The 18816-nt window shown below is 49.8% G+C and overlaps 1 protein-coding gene across 1 annotated transcript in view; it reads right to left on the minus strand.

Moving 5' to 3' along the window:
- SLC28A1 (solute carrier family 28 member 1) overlaps nucleotides 1-15532 on the minus strand; it is a 49601-nt gene extending 34069 nt beyond the window's left edge. Inside the window, 7 exon segments of the mRNA XM_059912386.1 lie at nucleotides 2895-2986; nucleotides 5246-5316; nucleotides 5319-5336; nucleotides 6164-6275; nucleotides 7162-7277; nucleotides 8899-10506; nucleotides 15447-15532. Coding sequence (XP_059768369.1) covers nucleotides 2895-2986; nucleotides 5246-5316; nucleotides 5319-5336; nucleotides 6164-6259 — 277 coding nt within the window. The 5' untranslated portion in view covers nucleotides 6260-6275; nucleotides 7162-7277; nucleotides 8899-10506; nucleotides 15447-15532.
- Nucleotides 15533-18816: the final 3284 nt, after the last annotated feature.

Here is an 18816-nt window from a genome sequence, read left to right on the forward strand (position 1 = left end):
AGTCGAGTTATGGAAAATAAAGTTACTTTTCTCTCACGCAGAAGTTTGTGGGCTGGGACACCTGTATGGGGGTTAGTTAGAAGCACACAGGTGAGGCTCTGCAGGGCAGTGCCAGGGATGCAGGCATAGGGCTGTGGGAAGTCAGAGGAGGGGGAGCTGGTGGGGGACAGGCGCCAAGGTCAGCACTATTTATAGCACTGCCACAATTACTCCTCACACCCATTTCACGGGTCGGTACTGTGGTGATCCCCATTTAGAAATGAGAAGTGAACTGACTCACACAGGGAGGAAATTGGACTGGAATTCCAACCTGGGTCTATCTGTGGCCAGCAGGAACTGGCACATCGTGCAGGAGAGGGGGCGCTGTGTGGACAAGTCCTCCAGGCAAGACATGGGAGAAACATGTATTAGGAAGTATTTTCATCCTTCTAGGATCCATTCACCTCTCCGGTGATAGGATTTTCTGTTCCTTTTGGGCACCCCTCCCTACTCTTAGCCCATGTGGTCCCGCAGTGTCTGACCCACTTCAGGGGTGGGAGACCACAGCATCCCCTGGGCCCAGGGATGGGCACATGACCCGAGCTAGGCCCATCAAAGGCCTCCAGGGACTTGGCTGGAAATATGGGCAAGAGGTACACTCTTCTGAGACTGGGGACGCTGAGGGCCTCCATGTCAGTCAGCCTCCAGTGTTATCTTTGCATCCATGGAGAAAGCCCACCGAAGGCGAGGAAGCCATTGCTACGGCTCTGACTAAGTGCTGAGAACATGAGCTTCATTTCTCTACTACACCTACTTCAGGAAGTACGTGAAGAGCCTTGCCATAGAAGACGTGATACAATAAAGATATCAAAGAGCTGGAGGAAATCAAAATCCCAAACGTGGAGAAAGTAAGGGAGGATTTAATGATTGAGACTGAGTTCCTGACAGCAAAGACAAAAGTGGAAATAGGATATGGTAGGTCATTTCCATTATCTGCTAGAAGGAATTCAATCATTTCTTCAAGAGAAACAAATCTGAGTCTGAGTGAAGGTGGACACAAGGGGAACCAAGACGGCCCTGCTCAGCTCCTGCCAAAGGAAGACTTCGCGGTGTCCGACATCTCGAGGAGGAAGCAGCCAGGGCCATGAACCGGCCCCATGGCAGCAGGGCATCCTGCTTTTGATTTCATCATGAAGACTGGGGTCCCTGCTGTCATGCCTCCATGTCCTCTCCCCTGTGTAGTCCCCACAAAGGCCTCTGCATCCACACCCACCTCCCCTGTCGATCTCCCACCTGCCAAGCCAAATCGAGCCTCCAGCTGTGAGGACCCGCCTCTCCGCCTGGGCCCTCCCTGGACCCCTCCTTCCCCGTGCCCAGGGGACCTTGCTCCACCGGTCATCTCCACCTCCTCACTCTTCCCCTTCTTTCTACAAACTCCCTGCCTCAGCTCATAAACACAGTCAAAGTGTCTCCCTTCACAAACACACCCCCTTCCTTGACACTGCCACACCCTTCCTTTAATATTCCCGCCCAGTTCTCATTAAAAAATTTCCCGCAAGAGCTGTCTAGACTTACTGTCTACACTGCCTCTCCTCCTGTTCTCCATCCAGCTTTTGCAAGTCCACCCTAAGTCACCATGACTTCCTTGCCCCTAAATCCCACGGACACTGCTCCATCCTTGGCCCGCTGGTCCCCTTACCGCAGAGATGCTGGTGATCTTCCCCTCCTTCTTGAAACCCTTTGCTCCCTGGGCTTCTGCACCGACTCTGCTCCTGGTGTCCTGCTGCTGCCCCCACCTGCACGCCTTCTCAGGCTGTCTCAGGACTCCTCTTCCTCTCTAACTCCTTCCGTGTGGCTGGTCCCCAGGTTTCCATCCGTGAACCACCTCTCAATTCATTCTCCAAGCACCCCTGGGAAACCTCTTCTCCTCCTGGAGGGCCTGGCAGCGGTTACCTCCAACACACTGTCCAAAACAACTCGCCATCCCCCTCCCTGCTGAGACCCCCTCCTCCACTCCTGTCCCCTGGCTCTGGCGGGCAGCATCACCCACCCCCGTGGTCCAAGCAGAACCCTGAGGCATCCTGGATTCCAGGGCCTCCTTCATCCTGCACAGGTGATCAGCTCCAAAGTCTGGCTGGTGTGGCTTCTCGAAGATTTCTCAAATCCACCCCCTTCCATCCTCCAGCACTTCATCTTCTCCCATATGGAATGTGGTCCTCAACATCTCCTTCTCCCATCTTTCCCGCCTGCCTCTTCTGGGTTTCCACAATGTGAATCCAAACTTGACACTTCCCGGTTTAAATCCTTCAATGGCTCTCTCTGGCCTTGGAAGTAAAATCCAAGTTTCTCCAACTCCCTCCCAATACCTGGCCCCTTCTCATCCCTCCAGCCTCATCCTCTGGCACTCCTGGTCTAGAACTTTACCCTCCAGCCACACCTGAATGTTTATCAGCTGTCTGCCCACATACTGCAGGTTTTCACCTTTGCTCATGTGTTCCTCTGCCTTCTCACTCCTATTGTCCTTCCCCTTTTACCTGGTTAACTCCTGTTCAACCTGTGAGACTGGAATGTTACCTCCTCCTGGAAGTCCTCCCTGATCACCCCCACATCCTTCCTTCGTGTTCCCAGATGGCTCTCGGCATTATGTGGAAATATTTGTTCCCCTCTCCCTTACTGATCAGAGAGTACCTTGGGAACAAGATCTGGTCTGGTTCAATTCTCATTCCCCAGCTTCTGGAACAAGAGCTGGCCCTGAGTTGGTGCTCAACAAACCTTTGTTGAGTTATTGGGTAAGTGAATGACCCTGCCCTGAGACATGGATAGCTGGGGTGGAGGTGGCTGAAACCTGGGTGGTGGGAACCATGGGGCTAAGCAGGAGTGACTGTCTCCCTGGTGGGGCTGGGCCCCAAGCTCACCAGTACATAGCAGGCCTGTGCAGATCCATCGAAACAGCTGTGCATGCCCTCTGCAGAAGCGTCTCACCCTCAGGGCTGGCTGCAGGCTCCTCCTGGGGAGAAGACCAGCAGGGTCTATGAGTGGCGCCCCCAGACTCCCACCCCTGTGGGGATTCTCAACACCTCCAGGTAGAAGCCACTCAGGTACGTCCCCAGTAAAATGGCAACATGGGGCGAGCCAGGCACTGGCCTTGACATCCCACAGGGTTACAGGGCAACCCTAGCCCAGAGCAAACTAAGGAATGGCTCAGGCCGTCCACTCCTTCTGGCCTCTGTCTGTACCAGCTGTGTCTCAGCCTGAAGCAGCACCACTATCCAAGTGATAATCCTGCCTCCCGGGTATGGGAAGGAATAAACTGAGACAATAAGGAAGAACCTTACCAACATACAGAAATGCACAAACCACGATGGCTGCCTCCCCTCCCCTGTCCCATTTCCAACTGTCTGAGGAGCAAAGTGGGGAGGCTCCCAGCTCTGCATTTACTCCTGTGGGACATTATCCTCTGAGTCAACAGCACCTCCCAGAGAGAGGAAGTGTGAACAGTCCACTGGCAGCCGTCACACAGTCCCACTGCCTTCCGGACCTGGTGCAAATGCCAATTCTTGTCTGGTCACTTGTCTGTCCCTGGAGGAAAGGCTGGTACCTGAATACCTCTGAGGTTCCCCTGGCTGAGCACGTAGGAGATGCTCACTCACACTCATTCAGCCACCAGTCACTTTTTAAAGGAAACTCTCTCCCCTCTCTCTGTCCCCACCGGCCACCTCCTAAAGTGAGGCATTTTCCCTCAATCTCGTCCCAAGGCAGACAGATGGAATCCACAACCCCACCCGGCTGAATGCTTGAGACCGAGCAGGACCCTATGGGGCTTCTGGGCACAGAAGCCTATGTCCCCCCGTTTCTTGTTTGTAGGGAACAGACTCCAGCCTCCATGACCTTCCCTGAGTCCCAAAGGGCAGATTCAAACAGTTGTTAATCAGGGAAGGGAAGGGATGCAGAGACAAGGGAGGAGCAGCCAACAAACAATAGTGCAGCCTTGGGGCAGGGTCCTGGGTCCCCTTCAAGGGAAACACATAACAATATATTTGAGCTCTTTACAGAACTAAAGCCCAACACATGGGAAATGTCAGCATTCTTCATTCCAGAAAAGACCACCTGAGGCCATATTAAAGGAACCAGAGAAGCTCATCAAGAAGATTACCTGAGGGCTTCCCTGGTGGTGCAGTGGTTGAGAGTCTGCCTGCCAATGCAGGGGACGCGGGTTCGAGCCCTGGTATGGGAAGATCCCACATGCCGCGAAGCGGCTGGGCCAGTGAGCCACAACTGCTGAGCCTGAGTGTCTGGAGCCTGTGCTCCGCAACAAGAGGGGCTGCGATAGTGGGAGGCCCGTGCACCGCGGTGAAGAGTGGCCCCCGCTTGCCGCAACTAGAGAGGGCCCTCGCAAAGAAACGAGGACCCAAGACAGCCTAAATAAATAAATAAATAAATAAATAAATAAATAAAAAGAAGATTACCTGAAACAAAATTAAAGGGGTGCAGGCCCTGCACACACCCTAGTCTTGTCAGCAACCCCACCCTTGAACCATTGCTATAAAACTCCTCACCAAATCCTCCTGGGTGGGGACACACAGTTTTCGAGGGCGGGAGCCGGCTGTGTCTCCCTTTTCCTGGCAAAGCAATAAGGCTATGCTTTTCTACTTCACCCAAAACTCTGTCTCTGAGATTCGATTTGGCACTGGTGCACAGAAGCCAAGTTTTTGGCAACACGCTCTCATTAGCTCAGGATCTGGCCAGTCAGGACCCCCCCAGTAGGCCAGGGTGTCAGGAGGCCAAGCTCTAGGCTCGATTCGCTGCCTGTGTGACCTGGGTCCATCTCTCTCCCTCTCTGGGCTTCAGCCTCCCCATGTGAAAGGAGGGGCCTGGCCCAGTCTAGGGGTTTTCAAACTAAGCTTCAAGGTTCCCTGAGGTGCCCCAGAGACCGAATGGGGTAGAAGGCAGATGAGGAGTAAAGAGGGGACCAGGCTGGTTCAGGGCCCCCATCCAACTTCAACCAGAGCAGGCCCCTCAGTACAAATTGGTGTCCCCCATGGGATTTTCATTCTGGCTGCTTCAAAGCAGATTGGGAACCTCTGGCCTGGCTCACCTCTGAGGCAGAGGTCAGCAGAACTCATTTGTTGGCTAAAACACGTTTACTCCTTTCTTCAGCAAAGGTCCAGGGAGACCCTTCCCTGTCAGGAGGCCAGGCTCCCCATCCCTCCTCCCCACAGGGGCCTCCTCCCCAGGCCAGCTCACATCCTTCCCGAAGACGACCTACCATCCTGAGGAGGGCTCCGGGCCAGCCTTGCTCCCGCTGTCCCTGACTTCTGCAGGGCTTGAGTCACTGTGCCAGGGTCCCGGCCTTCCTCCTAAAGCCACCAGAGATGGACCGGAGGTGCCTCCCGCCTCACATGAGAACTACAGCTGGGGGCCTGGAGTGAGGAGAGACCCAGGTTGCCACCAGTGTGCCCACAGTCGCCTCGGGTGTGGGCTGGGGTGGGGACTGGGCACAGGAAGTAACCAGAGGGAACTTAAATTCCAAAATTTGAGCACCTACTGTGTGCTAGGCTCTGTGCTAGACACATCCTGCCCTCAGGGAACTCATGGTCTGCACGAAGGAGGGATACTTGTGCTTCAGGGGAGTTTGGGAGGGAAGTGGGTCCCTAGTTCTGGGCTCCAAAGTTCTGGGTGGAGGGCCTCAACTTGGCCATTCCAGAGCAAGGATGAGCTTGCCAGCTCCCCAGAGAGTCCCCATCCTCCCCCATCATGAAGGTTCTCCTACTTATCCTTAAATTTCTTTTTGTTTGGCTGTGCGGCGAGGCATGTGGGATCCTAGTTCCCCAACCAAGGATCGAACCCGCGCCCTCCCCTCAGTGGAAGCACAGAGTCTTAACCACTGGATGGCCAGGGAAGTCCCTTCCTCCTTATCATTTAGATCACAGCTGAAATGTTACTTCCTGGATGAGCCCTTCCCTGACCTTTCTGACGAGGGCAGGCTATACTGGCACATGATAGGTGTGCACAGATGTTTAATGAGTGATTAACGGGGCTGCTCTGTGTGGAGGGGGTCAACACACTGGGGGGATCCTAAGTGTTCAAGCAAAGAGGTGAGGAGGAGGTGGGGGTGGGAGGAAGATGATGAACAAAGGCCCCTCCCACCAGGAGGGGCCAAACCAGCGTTGGGCAGGGGACATACCAGGCTTTCCAACAGCTCAGCCCCCATGTTCTCCAAACCACCGGCCGCTGATGTGAGAGAGCTGGACTCTCTTAGTCTCAGTGTGTCGTCCTCCATGCGCCAGACCTTGCAGCTGAAAGACAAAGTCAGGGCCCAAAGCTGAAAGGGGAGGCCAGGCAGGACCCAGATGAGGGGCTGGGCGAAGGGCAGAGGATGGAAGGGAGGAGGCAGGGAGCGGGGAGCAGGGGCTTGGCATAGCCTCTCCCATCCCAGAGCTCAACCCTCATTGTGCCAGGGGCCCCAGTGACAGAGGAAGGCCCCCCCTTCCTGCACTCCTGAACCTGTGAGAGGCAAGTCCTTGTAAATCTGGAAGGTCAGGCAGAAACAGGGCAAGGTCTGCCCACTTCATAGAGAAGGAAAGGAAGGAATTATGTATAGCATGTGTATGTATCTGAAAGGCATTTTTCTGAAGACAGGTCTTAGCTTTCATCACTCACCGCAACAGTTTAAAACCATTGCCATTAAGTGATATTTTCATTGTATTACACTCTCCCATCTCTGAAAGATGGAGAGACAATATCCTGAAGACAACATTCCAGTCCCTGGATCCAACTATACCTGAAACCATCCCTATCCCTGGACTTTTCAATTACAGGAGCCAATATAGTCCTTTTTTTTTTTTCTTTTTCTTTCTTTCTTTCTTTCTTTTTTTTTTCTTTGCTGAAGCTCAGTTCATAGGCCTAAACTCATCTGTAAATAAGAGCCCTAACGAAGACGCCATCTCTCTTCACTCCTGTCCCCTCTCTTTTTCTTCCCCTTGGGTAGCACCCTACCCTGTCCAAGCGCCAGCCTGGCTAAGCTCGCATACCCAGGAGCACACACGCAAGGGCACACATGAGCAGGCCCATGTAGGGAAGTACACACACAGGCAGAGCCTGGGAAAGCCCAGCCACCCATGCACACACGCAAACGCAGACACACAGCTGCACGGAGAGGGGCAGGCTCCCCTTCCTACTCACATATTTGTGGTCAACAAGTCCCTCTCGGGGACAAACGGAAGCGCGCGTTTCCACGGGGACGGGCTGGATCCAACCTGCTTTCGCTTTGGCCTGTCTTCTCATCTCAGTGGAAATTCCTGGGCAGAGTCCAGAGTTGGAGTTGGCTGGGCCTCCCACCTGGCTCTGTCCAGCACGGTCTTCAGAGCCCAGGACCACAGCCGGGGCAGGGACCCCATCCTCTCTCAGGGAAAAGAGGAAACGGGGCAAGGGGGCCCCACTCTAGGCCTGACCTGCGGAGCTCCTGCCTCATAACTGAATCTGCCTTCCTCCTCAATGACGCCTTCCTCTCCACTCTTTCCTGCTCCCAAACAGGCCCACCTCTTCCAGGAAGCTCAGCTTTATTACTCTCACTCTCCCCATATCCCCTCCTGGGGCCTCCTTTTCCACCTGCCATCAGTGCTACTCAGTTTTTTGGATCATGTGTTTTATCGTTCATTTTGCATCTTACACAGTCTCCCTTTTCTCACTGGATCAGTAATTATAACAGCAACCTATTTTCCTGAGCTTGAAGATGAGGAAAGCAGTGTAGTGCCATAAATAGTAAAAAGTGTTTCAGGTCTAAGTGGTCTTGAAAACAAAACCAAATCACAGCTTGCCCTTTGGTTCCATTGCTTTTTAACTGACACCTAAGCAACAGCGTGCAAAGTCAATGGACAAAACCTTTAACATTTCAATCCTCAAACTAAACATTAAACTTATCTGACAGGATTGACAACATCTCCTTAATAATTAATCATACACACTCAGGACAAAATCCTTTATGATGCATAAACACTTCCTGGTAACACAGAGGCGGAGTTATCAGCACATGCTGGTTGTTTTGGAAGTTTGGGGACCATGATGGATGAAGGGTGGGGGGTACTCCTTCTCTTTAAAAACATTTTTTTGTCATTCTGATTACCAAAGTATTACACATGCATCAGCAAACATTTAAACATTATAGAAATATACAAAACACAGGAAGTTAAAAATCCCTCTAATCTGAGCCTTCCAGATATGACCACCACTGAGCTTGTGGAATTTTTCTCCAGACATTTTTCATAAGTGAATACTCTTTTAGGTTATTCATTTTACAAAAGAGGCTTATACTACACCAGCTTTTTTGTAATTTGCTCTTTTGGGTGGAGATCCACACTGTGCCCCACTCACTCTGTTGGAGGCTTGTGTGCTGCCTTGATTATAAACTAAACGTTTGTGGCATCATCTGGTTTATCCTGAGCAGAACACCTGCCACCATGGGCAGCCTCCACAGGGATGGGCTTACAGCTGCTCTGGCAGGGGGCCTCATCAAGCCCCAGTGAAGGGCAGAGGGACTGTACCTGCTTCTCTGCCTCTGCCCACTTCTAACCTCTTCCTCCCCTCCTTCCCTCCTTTCCTGCTGCCTCTCCCCTCCCCTTCCCCCTTCCTCATCAGTCCTCTCCTCTCTCCTCCCCCTCCTCTCTTGGTTTCTCTTGGTGCCCAGAGAGAAGCCAGGAGGCACAACACATCCAGGAGCAGCCAAACTTGTTCCAAAACATTCCCTACACTGCACCTTAGAGCCTTGACATCTTCATGTGCCCTGATGTCTCAAACAAGGATTTAATAGGCTGTGTGTCTTGAAATGAACCCGGAGCTTAGAGCCCAAAGGTCTAGATTCAGTCCTGGCTCTGAAAGTTAACTGGTTTCCTCATCTGTAAAACGGTGGGTAATAGTACCTACCTCATAAATAAATACTGATGGGGATTAAATGAGCGAATGCAGGTGAGGTGTTTGGCAGAGAGGCTGGCACCATCAGGCTGGCAGGTGTCATCTCTGTCACAGGTCCCATCGCAGGGCTGTCTTGACACACTGCTCTCCTCCTCCAGGCCATGAGACCCTGTGTTGCTCCCCTGCTCGTGGAAGGGCAGTCAACAGTGATCCTGGCCCCCAGAAACCAAGTGTTCTTTTCAGGTGAAATTTGGCTGAGAGCCACAGGCTGGGCGGTTGGGAGGCTGGGTGGGTTGGGATGAGACCCCAGGGAAAGAACAAGAGCTGGAGGACCTCAGGGGTCCTGGCTGTGCCCCATCCAGCTGTGTGATCTCAGCGTGTCACTTGACTCCCTGTGGCCTGTTTCCTGAGGAGATGATCTCACTGGGGTGGTACAGTGAGGCCTGGAACTGAGCCAGGGCTGGGGTGCTGGGTCCAGAGCAGGGCGAGGCAAGGAATATATATATATCTAATGACACAGACTTGTCACAGTTGCAGCACTTGAACTTGTTGTATAAAAAGGAAATCTGTAAATCTATAACTTGGCAACATTTTACAACGCTGTATATTAAAGATGGCTTTCTCAAGAAATGCAGAACCACACAGCCCTATGGTCAAACACTTGTGACGTTTGTGCCTCTGCTTTTAAAGGTGCTGTGATGGACAGTTGGCATGCCAGGGTTCGAGAAGAGTGGATGGTTTGAAGTGCTTGCCTTTACCTGCGCAAAATCAAGTGGCTCCCTCTGTTGCTATTTTACTGTAAATTTGATGGTGTCTGTTCCTGTTCCATTCTCCAGGGAGCTTCTCTGTAGACTAACACCACCACCCACCAAGTGGTGGAGATGCCGGTGTCTGGGTAGTCATGGTTTTCTGTTGGACATTTGAATGTGATAAACAATCCAGCAACACTGGGAAAATACTACATGTGGAATGTGCACGTTTCCAGGGGGCGAACATTGTCAGTCAAGAGGTTTGCAATGATTTCCTTCCTGCCAAAAATAAATATGTGAAACTGCAAACAAACAAACAGAAAGGCCTGCGCATTGCTATATATATATAGCAACGTGTGTGTGTGTGTGTGTGTGTGTGTGTGTGTATCGTGTATCTTTCCCCCCTTCCAATCAAAACAAAACAGAAGCACTTAGAAGGATTTATAATGAGAAGGCTGTTCCACCTCTCCCATCCCTGTCCCATTCCTCAGAGGCAACCCCTTACCTGTTTCTGGCTTCAGTTCTCTGGGGTCACTCCTGTTTCAGGGGAATTCTTGGTCTGAGTGGTAGAGAGTCCTTTCTCCTTGCCAGACTCTGATATAATGAAGAGGATATTTTTACAGGGGGTGAGTGAAACACTCAGAACTGTAAGAGGCAGACCTCGTCAGAAGGGACGTTCAACAGTCCCCTTATTTTCTTCTCACAATTTTGCCTGCTCTCACCTCTTGGCTCTTCATAGATAAGGTCTTTTTCATCACATCTCTTCATGTGTCCAAGCAGTGACTAAAAAGAGAGGCTCCTCCCTGGTCAAGTTCCATGAGCATGAGCTTGTCATTCCTCTTTCCTAAACCTGCTTCTCTCTCTCTTACACCTGGGCGGTTAGCAGAAAGGACATTCAATACAATGGTCCCTTTCTCATTTGGGGCATTGAAAGATGGGATTCCTACAGTCCTAGTAGAAATATGCTAAACTAGAAAGCGTGTGCAAATTCTGATGACACAGAGCAAAATACAAAAACTGAAGAAAGGGGACTTCTCTGGTGGCGCAGTGGTTAAGAATCCGCCAGCCAATGCAGGGAACACAGGTTTGAGCCCTGGTCCGGGAAGATCCCACATGCCGCGGAGCAGCTAAGCCCGCGAGCCACAACTACTGAGCCTGTGCTCTAGAGCCCGTGCTCCGCAACAAGAGAAGCCACTGCAATGAGAAGCCTGTGCACCGCAATGAAGAGTAGGCCCCGCTTGCCGCAACTAGAGAAAGCCTGCGCACAGCAACGAAGACCCAACACAGCCAAAAATAAATAAATAAATAAATTTATTTAAAAAAAAAAACTGAAGAAATATCTTAGACGTGTATGCCCTCTGCTTGTAACTCTTACACACTTTCCGTAAGAAGGGACCCTCACGAGACTGAGAGCACAGTGCTCTTCTAGCACCTATACAGCAAGTCCAGGTGTTCACAGAGGAAGGAAATATTCCAAACACCCAAAAGGCCAAACTCCCCTGCCCCAGCTTACTTGCCATGACTATCCCAGCATCTCCTGCTAGAGTCCACCCCTTGACCCTTTCTATTCATTGGGAACAGATGGGCACAAACGGCCATTATCCAGTATAAGATGAAAGAATGGGTGTGGGGGTTCATCTATCTCAGCAACAGTGAAGGGCTGGTAAAGTAAGACGCCTGGTCCCATGCCCATGAGGGCCCATGGCCACCAGGCAGGGGGATTTTCCCCAAACAGCTAAGAGATCACTCTTTCCAAATATTTAACTGGCTGCTACAATGTGAAATGTATTTCCCTTGTCTCTGTTTTCGTTTTACCTTCTATCCCTCCTGCCTTTCCATCTCATATTAGCTTTTTATATAATGAGAGGTTGAGATGTTTCCTTTTTCAGTTTGAAGCAGGTTAAGATGTTCCACAAAGGTAGGTCTTATTAATTCACGTCATCCTGTGAATGACGTGATTCAAGGATGATATCCGTGGCTTTTGTGGGTTTTATACCAAAGGCTATATCCTCCTCTGGGAGGCACAGTATTTCCTGCCAGCCATTGGCAGGGGCTGTGGGAACTATTAATTTGGATCTCCATTGCCTTGTTGGCCCAGAGCCTGACACGGAGTCACAGTTGATAAGCTGGTTAATTATATAGGCAAAGACAGTTCCTTGATTGTTCCATTTTTTCCCTCTGTCAGGGCAGTGGTCTGATGTGGCATCCACTTAGAGCAAAGCCAGCTATTTTTATAAAAGTTTCCGTGAGGAGGGCTGTAGGCCTCCTGGGAGGAGCCGGTCAAATGAATCTACCACAGACCAGTAGTGTCATAGGGGAGGTGCTGACAAATGGGCATCACAAGTTAAATACAATGGTCAGGAAGAACAAAAATGAACACCTCTGAGTGTCACATCTAGACACTGAGACTTTCCAGGTGCAGCTTGCTTCCCTCCACCCAGGAGGGACTCCACCAGTAACATCGTGCCACAGGATGCAAGGCACGGTCGCCTCTCTGACTGGCACCAACTCTCCTTCCTGCATGGGTCTGCCAAGCCTATATCATGCCTCGCTGTGAGACACTGCTTTCCATGCCACTGTGCCTTAGGAGCAAGGTTCCCTCTTCCAAAGGCTGTGTCCCAGTCCCTTCACTTCCATGCCTGTTGGGGTTCGTGGAGAGCCTGACCCAGCCCAGGGGCTAATCACTGACCAGCTTGTGGGTCAGGAGGCAGTACTGACTGTTTCCCATGGGACGAGAGCTGGAAAGACGGTTTTCAGGGGTGGGGTGGAGATGTTGTTAACCACCCCACATTGAAGGAAGGGAGAAACACCAGGGTCTCCCAGCTTGGAGGAGAAGAGCAGCATGTGAGTGGGCCCGGAGATGGTGACAATGGCACCAGCTGACGGGTTGGCATGTGCCAGGAGGTGGCTAAGAGCTTTCCCTGCACTATCTCAGATAACCTTCATGATAACCCCATGAGGTAGATTCTGGTCACCATTTCCCCCCCAACCTGTCCTCCACCGAGGTGTGTGATGGAGGACCCGGCACCATAAATGGAGCGACTATTGAGAAGTTGAACAGCCTGGGGTAGAACCCCAGGCCACTGAGCCACGTGTTTTTATTTGGGAGATCTGAGCTGGCGTTTGAGGTGTCCACACCATGTTTCTATCTCACCTGCAGCTTGGCAGGCAGGATGGATTCTGGGCCCACACTTAGACCTAATGGCTGTGAACTGTATTCTCCAGTCAGACTCCATGAAACCAGGGATACTGTGTCTCTGAGCAACTTCCTGAGTAAGACCCAGCACAAATTCTATAGGGGTTGATTTAATGGGCACTCAGCCACATAATCTGAATAATTTGACTCCAACTGCTCCAAGAATATACATTTTGCCCTGTTGGAAAACAAGAGCCCTAATGAAATTTCTCTGCCAGTGACACAGTCTACACAGTAGGACACCTGATGCATCTTAAGCAGATTCCTTAGCCTGAGATGGGGATTCTCGTTCAAGTGATTTACTTCATACATCACGCATGAAGGTCCTTCATCTTCATGCGTGATGTATCCCCTGAGGCTGAGTAGACGGTAGCTGCTATCTCTCGCTGCCCTTTGGAAATCATAGGAAAGAGCCATCTCTGAACCACATCAGTTCTGAGGTCTGAGGACAGTGCCTCATGGATTCCAGGACCTCTGGGTGTCAGTAGGGGATGCCTCTATTAAAAAAAGGAACACAGGCACAAAATGGAGTCACTTGTCCCTAGGACAGCAAACCAAGACTCTACTACAGTTTCAGCCACTCCCAGGAATGCAACCTTTAACCAATCAATCTGGAATTACCTGATGAGCACAGTGAGGTCATCTCATCTGCATGATAGATTTCTCCTTTTCCCCCAAGGGAAGGTGACCTTGCCTGAAATAATCCTTTCTTTCCTTTATGACTTTATGGTCCCACCCTCTTTCTGCCTTTAAAAACCTTCCACTTTGTACACCTCCTCAGAGCTCCTTTCTATTGATACTTGCCAGATGCGATGCTGCCCAATTCATGAATAACGCCAATTAGAGCTTTAAATTTACTCAGCTGAATTTTCTTAACACTCCTACCTAGAGCTAGCTCCAATCATAGCTCCAATCACTCACGTGCATCTCGGTTCCAAGGGCTTAAGCAACAAGCCCAAGCTCACATGGATAGTAGAGGTGGATTTGAACTGATATCTGTCTGACTGTTCTCAGCTCAAACAACCTTCTGATATTTTGGCTTCCCTTGAAGTTCTCCTTTCAGAAGAAGGGAAGAATTCCCTTGTCAGGTAAAGTGTCCAGTCTTCTGGATGGTTACATGTCTCATAAAAAATTAGCAAGGTGGGTTTTTAGTGTGAAAATTCCATTTCCTTGTAAGTTTAATGAATGAAACGCTCCCTGAGTGTGATCAGCTCAGGGGTACTGACAACATCAAGGTACAAAACTGAGACCCAGACCCTGTCCCACACAACACTGTTGGTCTGCCAGTAACCAGAATCCACAGTCAACATAACCCAAGGGATGAGAGGCAGAATCAAATCGGGAAAAAGAATAGTTACTCCCAGAAGAAACTGTATGAGCTAGCTAATATACATTGCCAAAAAATATAGGGGAAATTTATGGAAACTTTTTAAGGCTGTTTGACCAAGATAGCAGAACAGAATTTTGATTCAGGTTTTGTTTATTGATATGTTCTCACTCACCAGAGATTCTATAGAAGCTCATACAGCCAGATACAGTTCTTACCATTTGGGCAGGGGGAGGGGGGCTATAGATGGGGGTGGATAATACAAATCTGGACTAAATACTGACCCATGCTAAATTATAAGAAAAGACCAAAATTCCAAGAAAGGCAGGAACTCACAGATTTCAGGAAACAAGAATGCTTTATTGGGTCCCTGACATGCATCCAGCCCATCTGCCCTCTGTCCTCTGACATGACCCAGAAGATGGTCTCACTCCCTGCCGTGAGAAATTGGCGAGGCTCTGCTGGCTTTCCTCTCTAGGCCTGGAATTCTGGTTGGAAGAGCGCCTATGAAATGAACTTCCTGATCTCAGCAGCAGAGACAGACAGAAGGAACAGAGTAGAGGAGTCATCATAATGGACATGGGCATGGAAACCAGACCCCTAGCTGTGGTTAATTAATCATTGGGCCCCAGGAATGAAAAAGACCAGACAGTGCCTAAGATACCAGCTAGTTACTACTGTAACCAAAGGTTTCTGATTGGGCAAAGAGGTCTGTCTCAGCTGCCAAGGTAGAGTCAAAATCTCCCACTTAATTTCCAGACTTTCAATGGAGAGGAAGTCAAATATCTTTGAAGAAAAACCTTATTTTAACACTTAGATGCATATGTTAACCTTCCTTGCAGCCTTCCCCAAAGGGATCTGTGTTCACTTATCTGGGAACTGAAAGGAAAGGAAAGTACTCAGACTTGGGGAGAGGGGTTTTGTAGGACACTGGCTCCAAGCCAAGTCCAATTTCTGGGTACAATAGAAGAGCATGTGGTCTGCCAATCCATAGAGATGTTTAATAGACTAAATTTTGCGCCATAGTAGACCCAGTGGAATCTCAAAGCCAATGAAAGGTTATTTTGAGTGTACAGTTGAAATGGATATATTCTGAAACACGCATAACCCCCACAATGGCTCTGATTAGTGGGGTAAGAATGACTATAATAGGTTAGGAGAAGCACAAGCCATCAGAATTCCCCCTCCCGACCGAAATGGTAAATCAAAAGTGATTCCGTATTTGTGAGGGAATTGTAGAAATTAGTGTTACTATCAGATTTGAGAGTGAAGTCATAGTGATTCTTACCACAGCTCAGCCTGGCCAATGCAAAACACCAGGAGGTCTTTGGATTGTTGTAAACTTTAAAACATGATGACTCCAATTGCAGGTGCTGTTCCAGAAATGGTCTTCTTGCTAAAGCAAATTCATCCAGCTCTTGGCATTTGGTATGAACCCTTTGATCTAGTGAATTCATTTTTTTCCTCGATTTTGATGAGCAAAGAACATCAGAAGCAATTCATCTTCAGCTGGCAGGGCAGCAGTACTCCACTGCTGTCCTGCTGAATGATATATATTATCTTAGCTGTCCAGCTCTGTGCCACAGACTGCCTCACAGGGACCTTGACCTCAGCAATGCAATGTTCCAGCACGCTGATGGCATCATGCTGATAGGGTCTGGAGATCAACAGTTTCCCTAGATGCTTTGGTAAGACATATATATATGTGAGTCAAGAGGTGGGAGATAAAGCATGTGAAAATGCAAATGTCTGTTCCTTTGATAAAGTTCCTGGGGATCAAGGGGTCTATTGAGGTCAGAATAGATCCTCCATTAACGTAGGACAAATTCCTACATTTTGAATTCCTTACCACTAAGGCCCAATTCCAGGCAAAATTGTCAGTTTGGGGCACCTTGCTCCAACCCATTTACTGATTGACCCAGAAGACGGCCAGCTTTGGGCAGGGCGCAGAGCAAGTGAAGGCTCTCCAGCAGGAAAAGCCTTTAGCACAAATGATTCTGCCACCAGGCCACATGACCTGGCAGAGCCAGTGGTGCTTGAGGGATCTGTCTGTGGCATACTGGGGAGCCACATGGAGATTGTGACAAGTCTTGATTTTAAAAATATGGCAGGAGAACCCAGAGTTTAGAATCAAGTGATACGCTGGCCAACAAGTAACTATTATCCTTTTGACACACAGCCCTCTGACTTTACGCTGGGCTCTGGGGAGTCTAACTGCTTGGCTACAGCCTACCAGGCGGCCATGCTGGCCCTTATGGACAGGGCTTGTCGGATCCACCCAGCCCAAATCAGGCATGGCCACCAGCATTAGGTGAATGCTCCAGGATAGGGTTCTGGAGGCACAGGCAAGCTGTGTGTGGGCGTCACTCACTCTCCCATAACGCCTCCTCCTGCCCTACGGCTGAACTCGCCTCAATCTACACTTATGCTACGGCTTTAACAGGGCAGGAACTTACCTTGACCATTATGGGCCCTTCTTCTGGATTTGGATTTGCTTTCCTTACCCATCATGCCTCTCCCATCAAAATCCATGGAATTCTCAACTGTTGCAAACAGCATTTTGGTATCCCCACATATTGCATTCAACCAGGGAATATACTTTATAGCAAAGTAATGGGTTGATGCCTATGGCCTTTGCTCATCTTGTCAGGATCCCCACAGTCTAGAAGCAGCTAGCTTGATAATATGGTGAAATGGTTTGTTGAAAACTCAGCTACGGCACCAGCTAAAAACAATACCTTGCAAGGTTGGGTAAGGCCTGCAAGATGTAGCATAAGCTCCAAACCGGCGACCAATTCATGGTGCTATTTCTCCTACAGGCTAGGAAGCAGGGTGAAGAGGGGCATGTTATCACTACATCTCAATGCGTTTCTCATATCTGAGATTTAGGACTAGACTGGTGTAGAGGTTTTAGTTCCCAAGAAAACATATCTTCAAAAATTCATAGTAATGATTCAAGTGAATTAGAAGCCTAGGCACCTGGCCATCTCAGGTTGCTTGTATCTCTGAGCCACACATAGCTAGGATAGGAGTATATCTAGGATACGAGTAAATATAGTGACACGTAGGAGTAGCTAGGATGATTAACTCTATCAAGGGAAAATATGATTGCGGCTACTTAAAAGGGGGCAGGGTACAGATGGACGTGGGGGTTTCCTAAAGTGCTTCCTGGTACTGCCATGTCCAGTGGCTAATGCCTGCCACACAGGCAGGACTGCTTAGGAACTGGACTTTGGAACTGAAGATTTGGGTCACTCCAAAGGGCAAAAAAATCCCTAGTCATAAATACTAGTTCTCATGACCAGTTATAGAAATAGACCGTAGCCTTTACTCATACTTCCCTTCTTGTTGGGTTATATAATTTCCACAGGTTGCAGAATTTCAAAAGGAGATTGTGATAAAAGAGGGAAGAGTATCATTAGTGACACTGGACTTTGGAAAATGGTAGCCTTGGTCATTATCCCTGGACTTAGTCATTGACTATGACCTTGAATGGTCTCCTCAAGCAGAAAGCGATTTGCTTTTGGTTGTGAGAGAGTTGTAGTGCATCAGATGGGAAGAAACGTGTGTGTGTGTGTGTATGTGTCAGGGTATCTTCTGTGGTTGCCTGCCAAGCCCTTTCTACCCTTCCACCCTCCACCATTCTTCTGGTAAGAATCCCCATCCTTTGGAAAACTACCTCTCTCCCAGTCCACGATGCCCTGAGCTCCAGGACAGGAATTTGAACCTTGAGTGGAGGGAGACCCACTGGAGCCAACGGCAGCAGCTCCTGGGAGGCAAGCTCTGGAGCTACCCTGGCTCCTGCCCTTCTAAAGGCCAACTGTTCAGCTATTCCTTTGGTTCTGTGAACTACCCCCAACACCTTTCCCATGAAGGTCCAAGTCCATTTCTGTTGCTCAAAACCCAAGAAACCTAATGGAAAGTGCCTCTTTTGAGACCACCTCATGCATCTTTGCCTCCCAACAGTGGTCAGCTCAGGGTCTGGCATAAAGTAAGTCTGCTCAGTATGTCTGCCGAATGAATGGATGAATGAATAAATAAATCAACAATATTCCAGCTCTCAGTTCACCAAGGCAATCTGGATATGCAGGCTGGGAGAGTTGGGAGCAAGAGGAAAAAGTGGGCAGAGTCACCTGAGCACAAGAGGAGGTAGAGAAGTCAGAAATGTCAAATGGAGGGGGGTAAAGATCAGGCAAGGAAAGGCCTGGGTGATGGGGTGGGGCTGGGAATGAGAAGCCTCTGCAGCTTGGGAGGCAGGAAACAGTCAGTGAGTAGCTGAGAGGCAGGAGCTGGTCGTCCCCCGGGCTGGTCTTGTCCCAGTGGAGGCAGCCAAAGACACTGGGCGTTTCCCCAGAGCCCCAGCTCTGCTCTTCCTTCCTGGGTTCCTTCCTTTGCATTCCTCTTCCAAATGAATGAGCAACTCCAAAGGCCTAAGAGCCCTCGTAAGGGGCACAAGCCATCATTCCATTAGTACAAGAAGCACAGACTGTCTAGCTGTGGCCACGGAAGGCTGAGGCTGAATGCCTCAGGATCCAAAACATGGATCTAGGATCCAAAACATGGATTCATTTTTCCAGTGGGTCCAGGGACTGTAGGACGCCTTCAGAGAACTGCCTGGGGAGATGGGACCCTGACCCCATATACCTACAACCACACCA

Source organism: Balaenoptera ricei, chromosome 2 (genome assembly GCF_028023285.1).
Source record: "Balaenoptera ricei isolate mBalRic1 chromosome 2, mBalRic1.hap2, whole genome shotgun sequence".
Classification (NCBI taxonomy): Eukaryota; Metazoa; Chordata; class Mammalia; order Artiodactyla; family Balaenopteridae; genus Balaenoptera; species Balaenoptera ricei.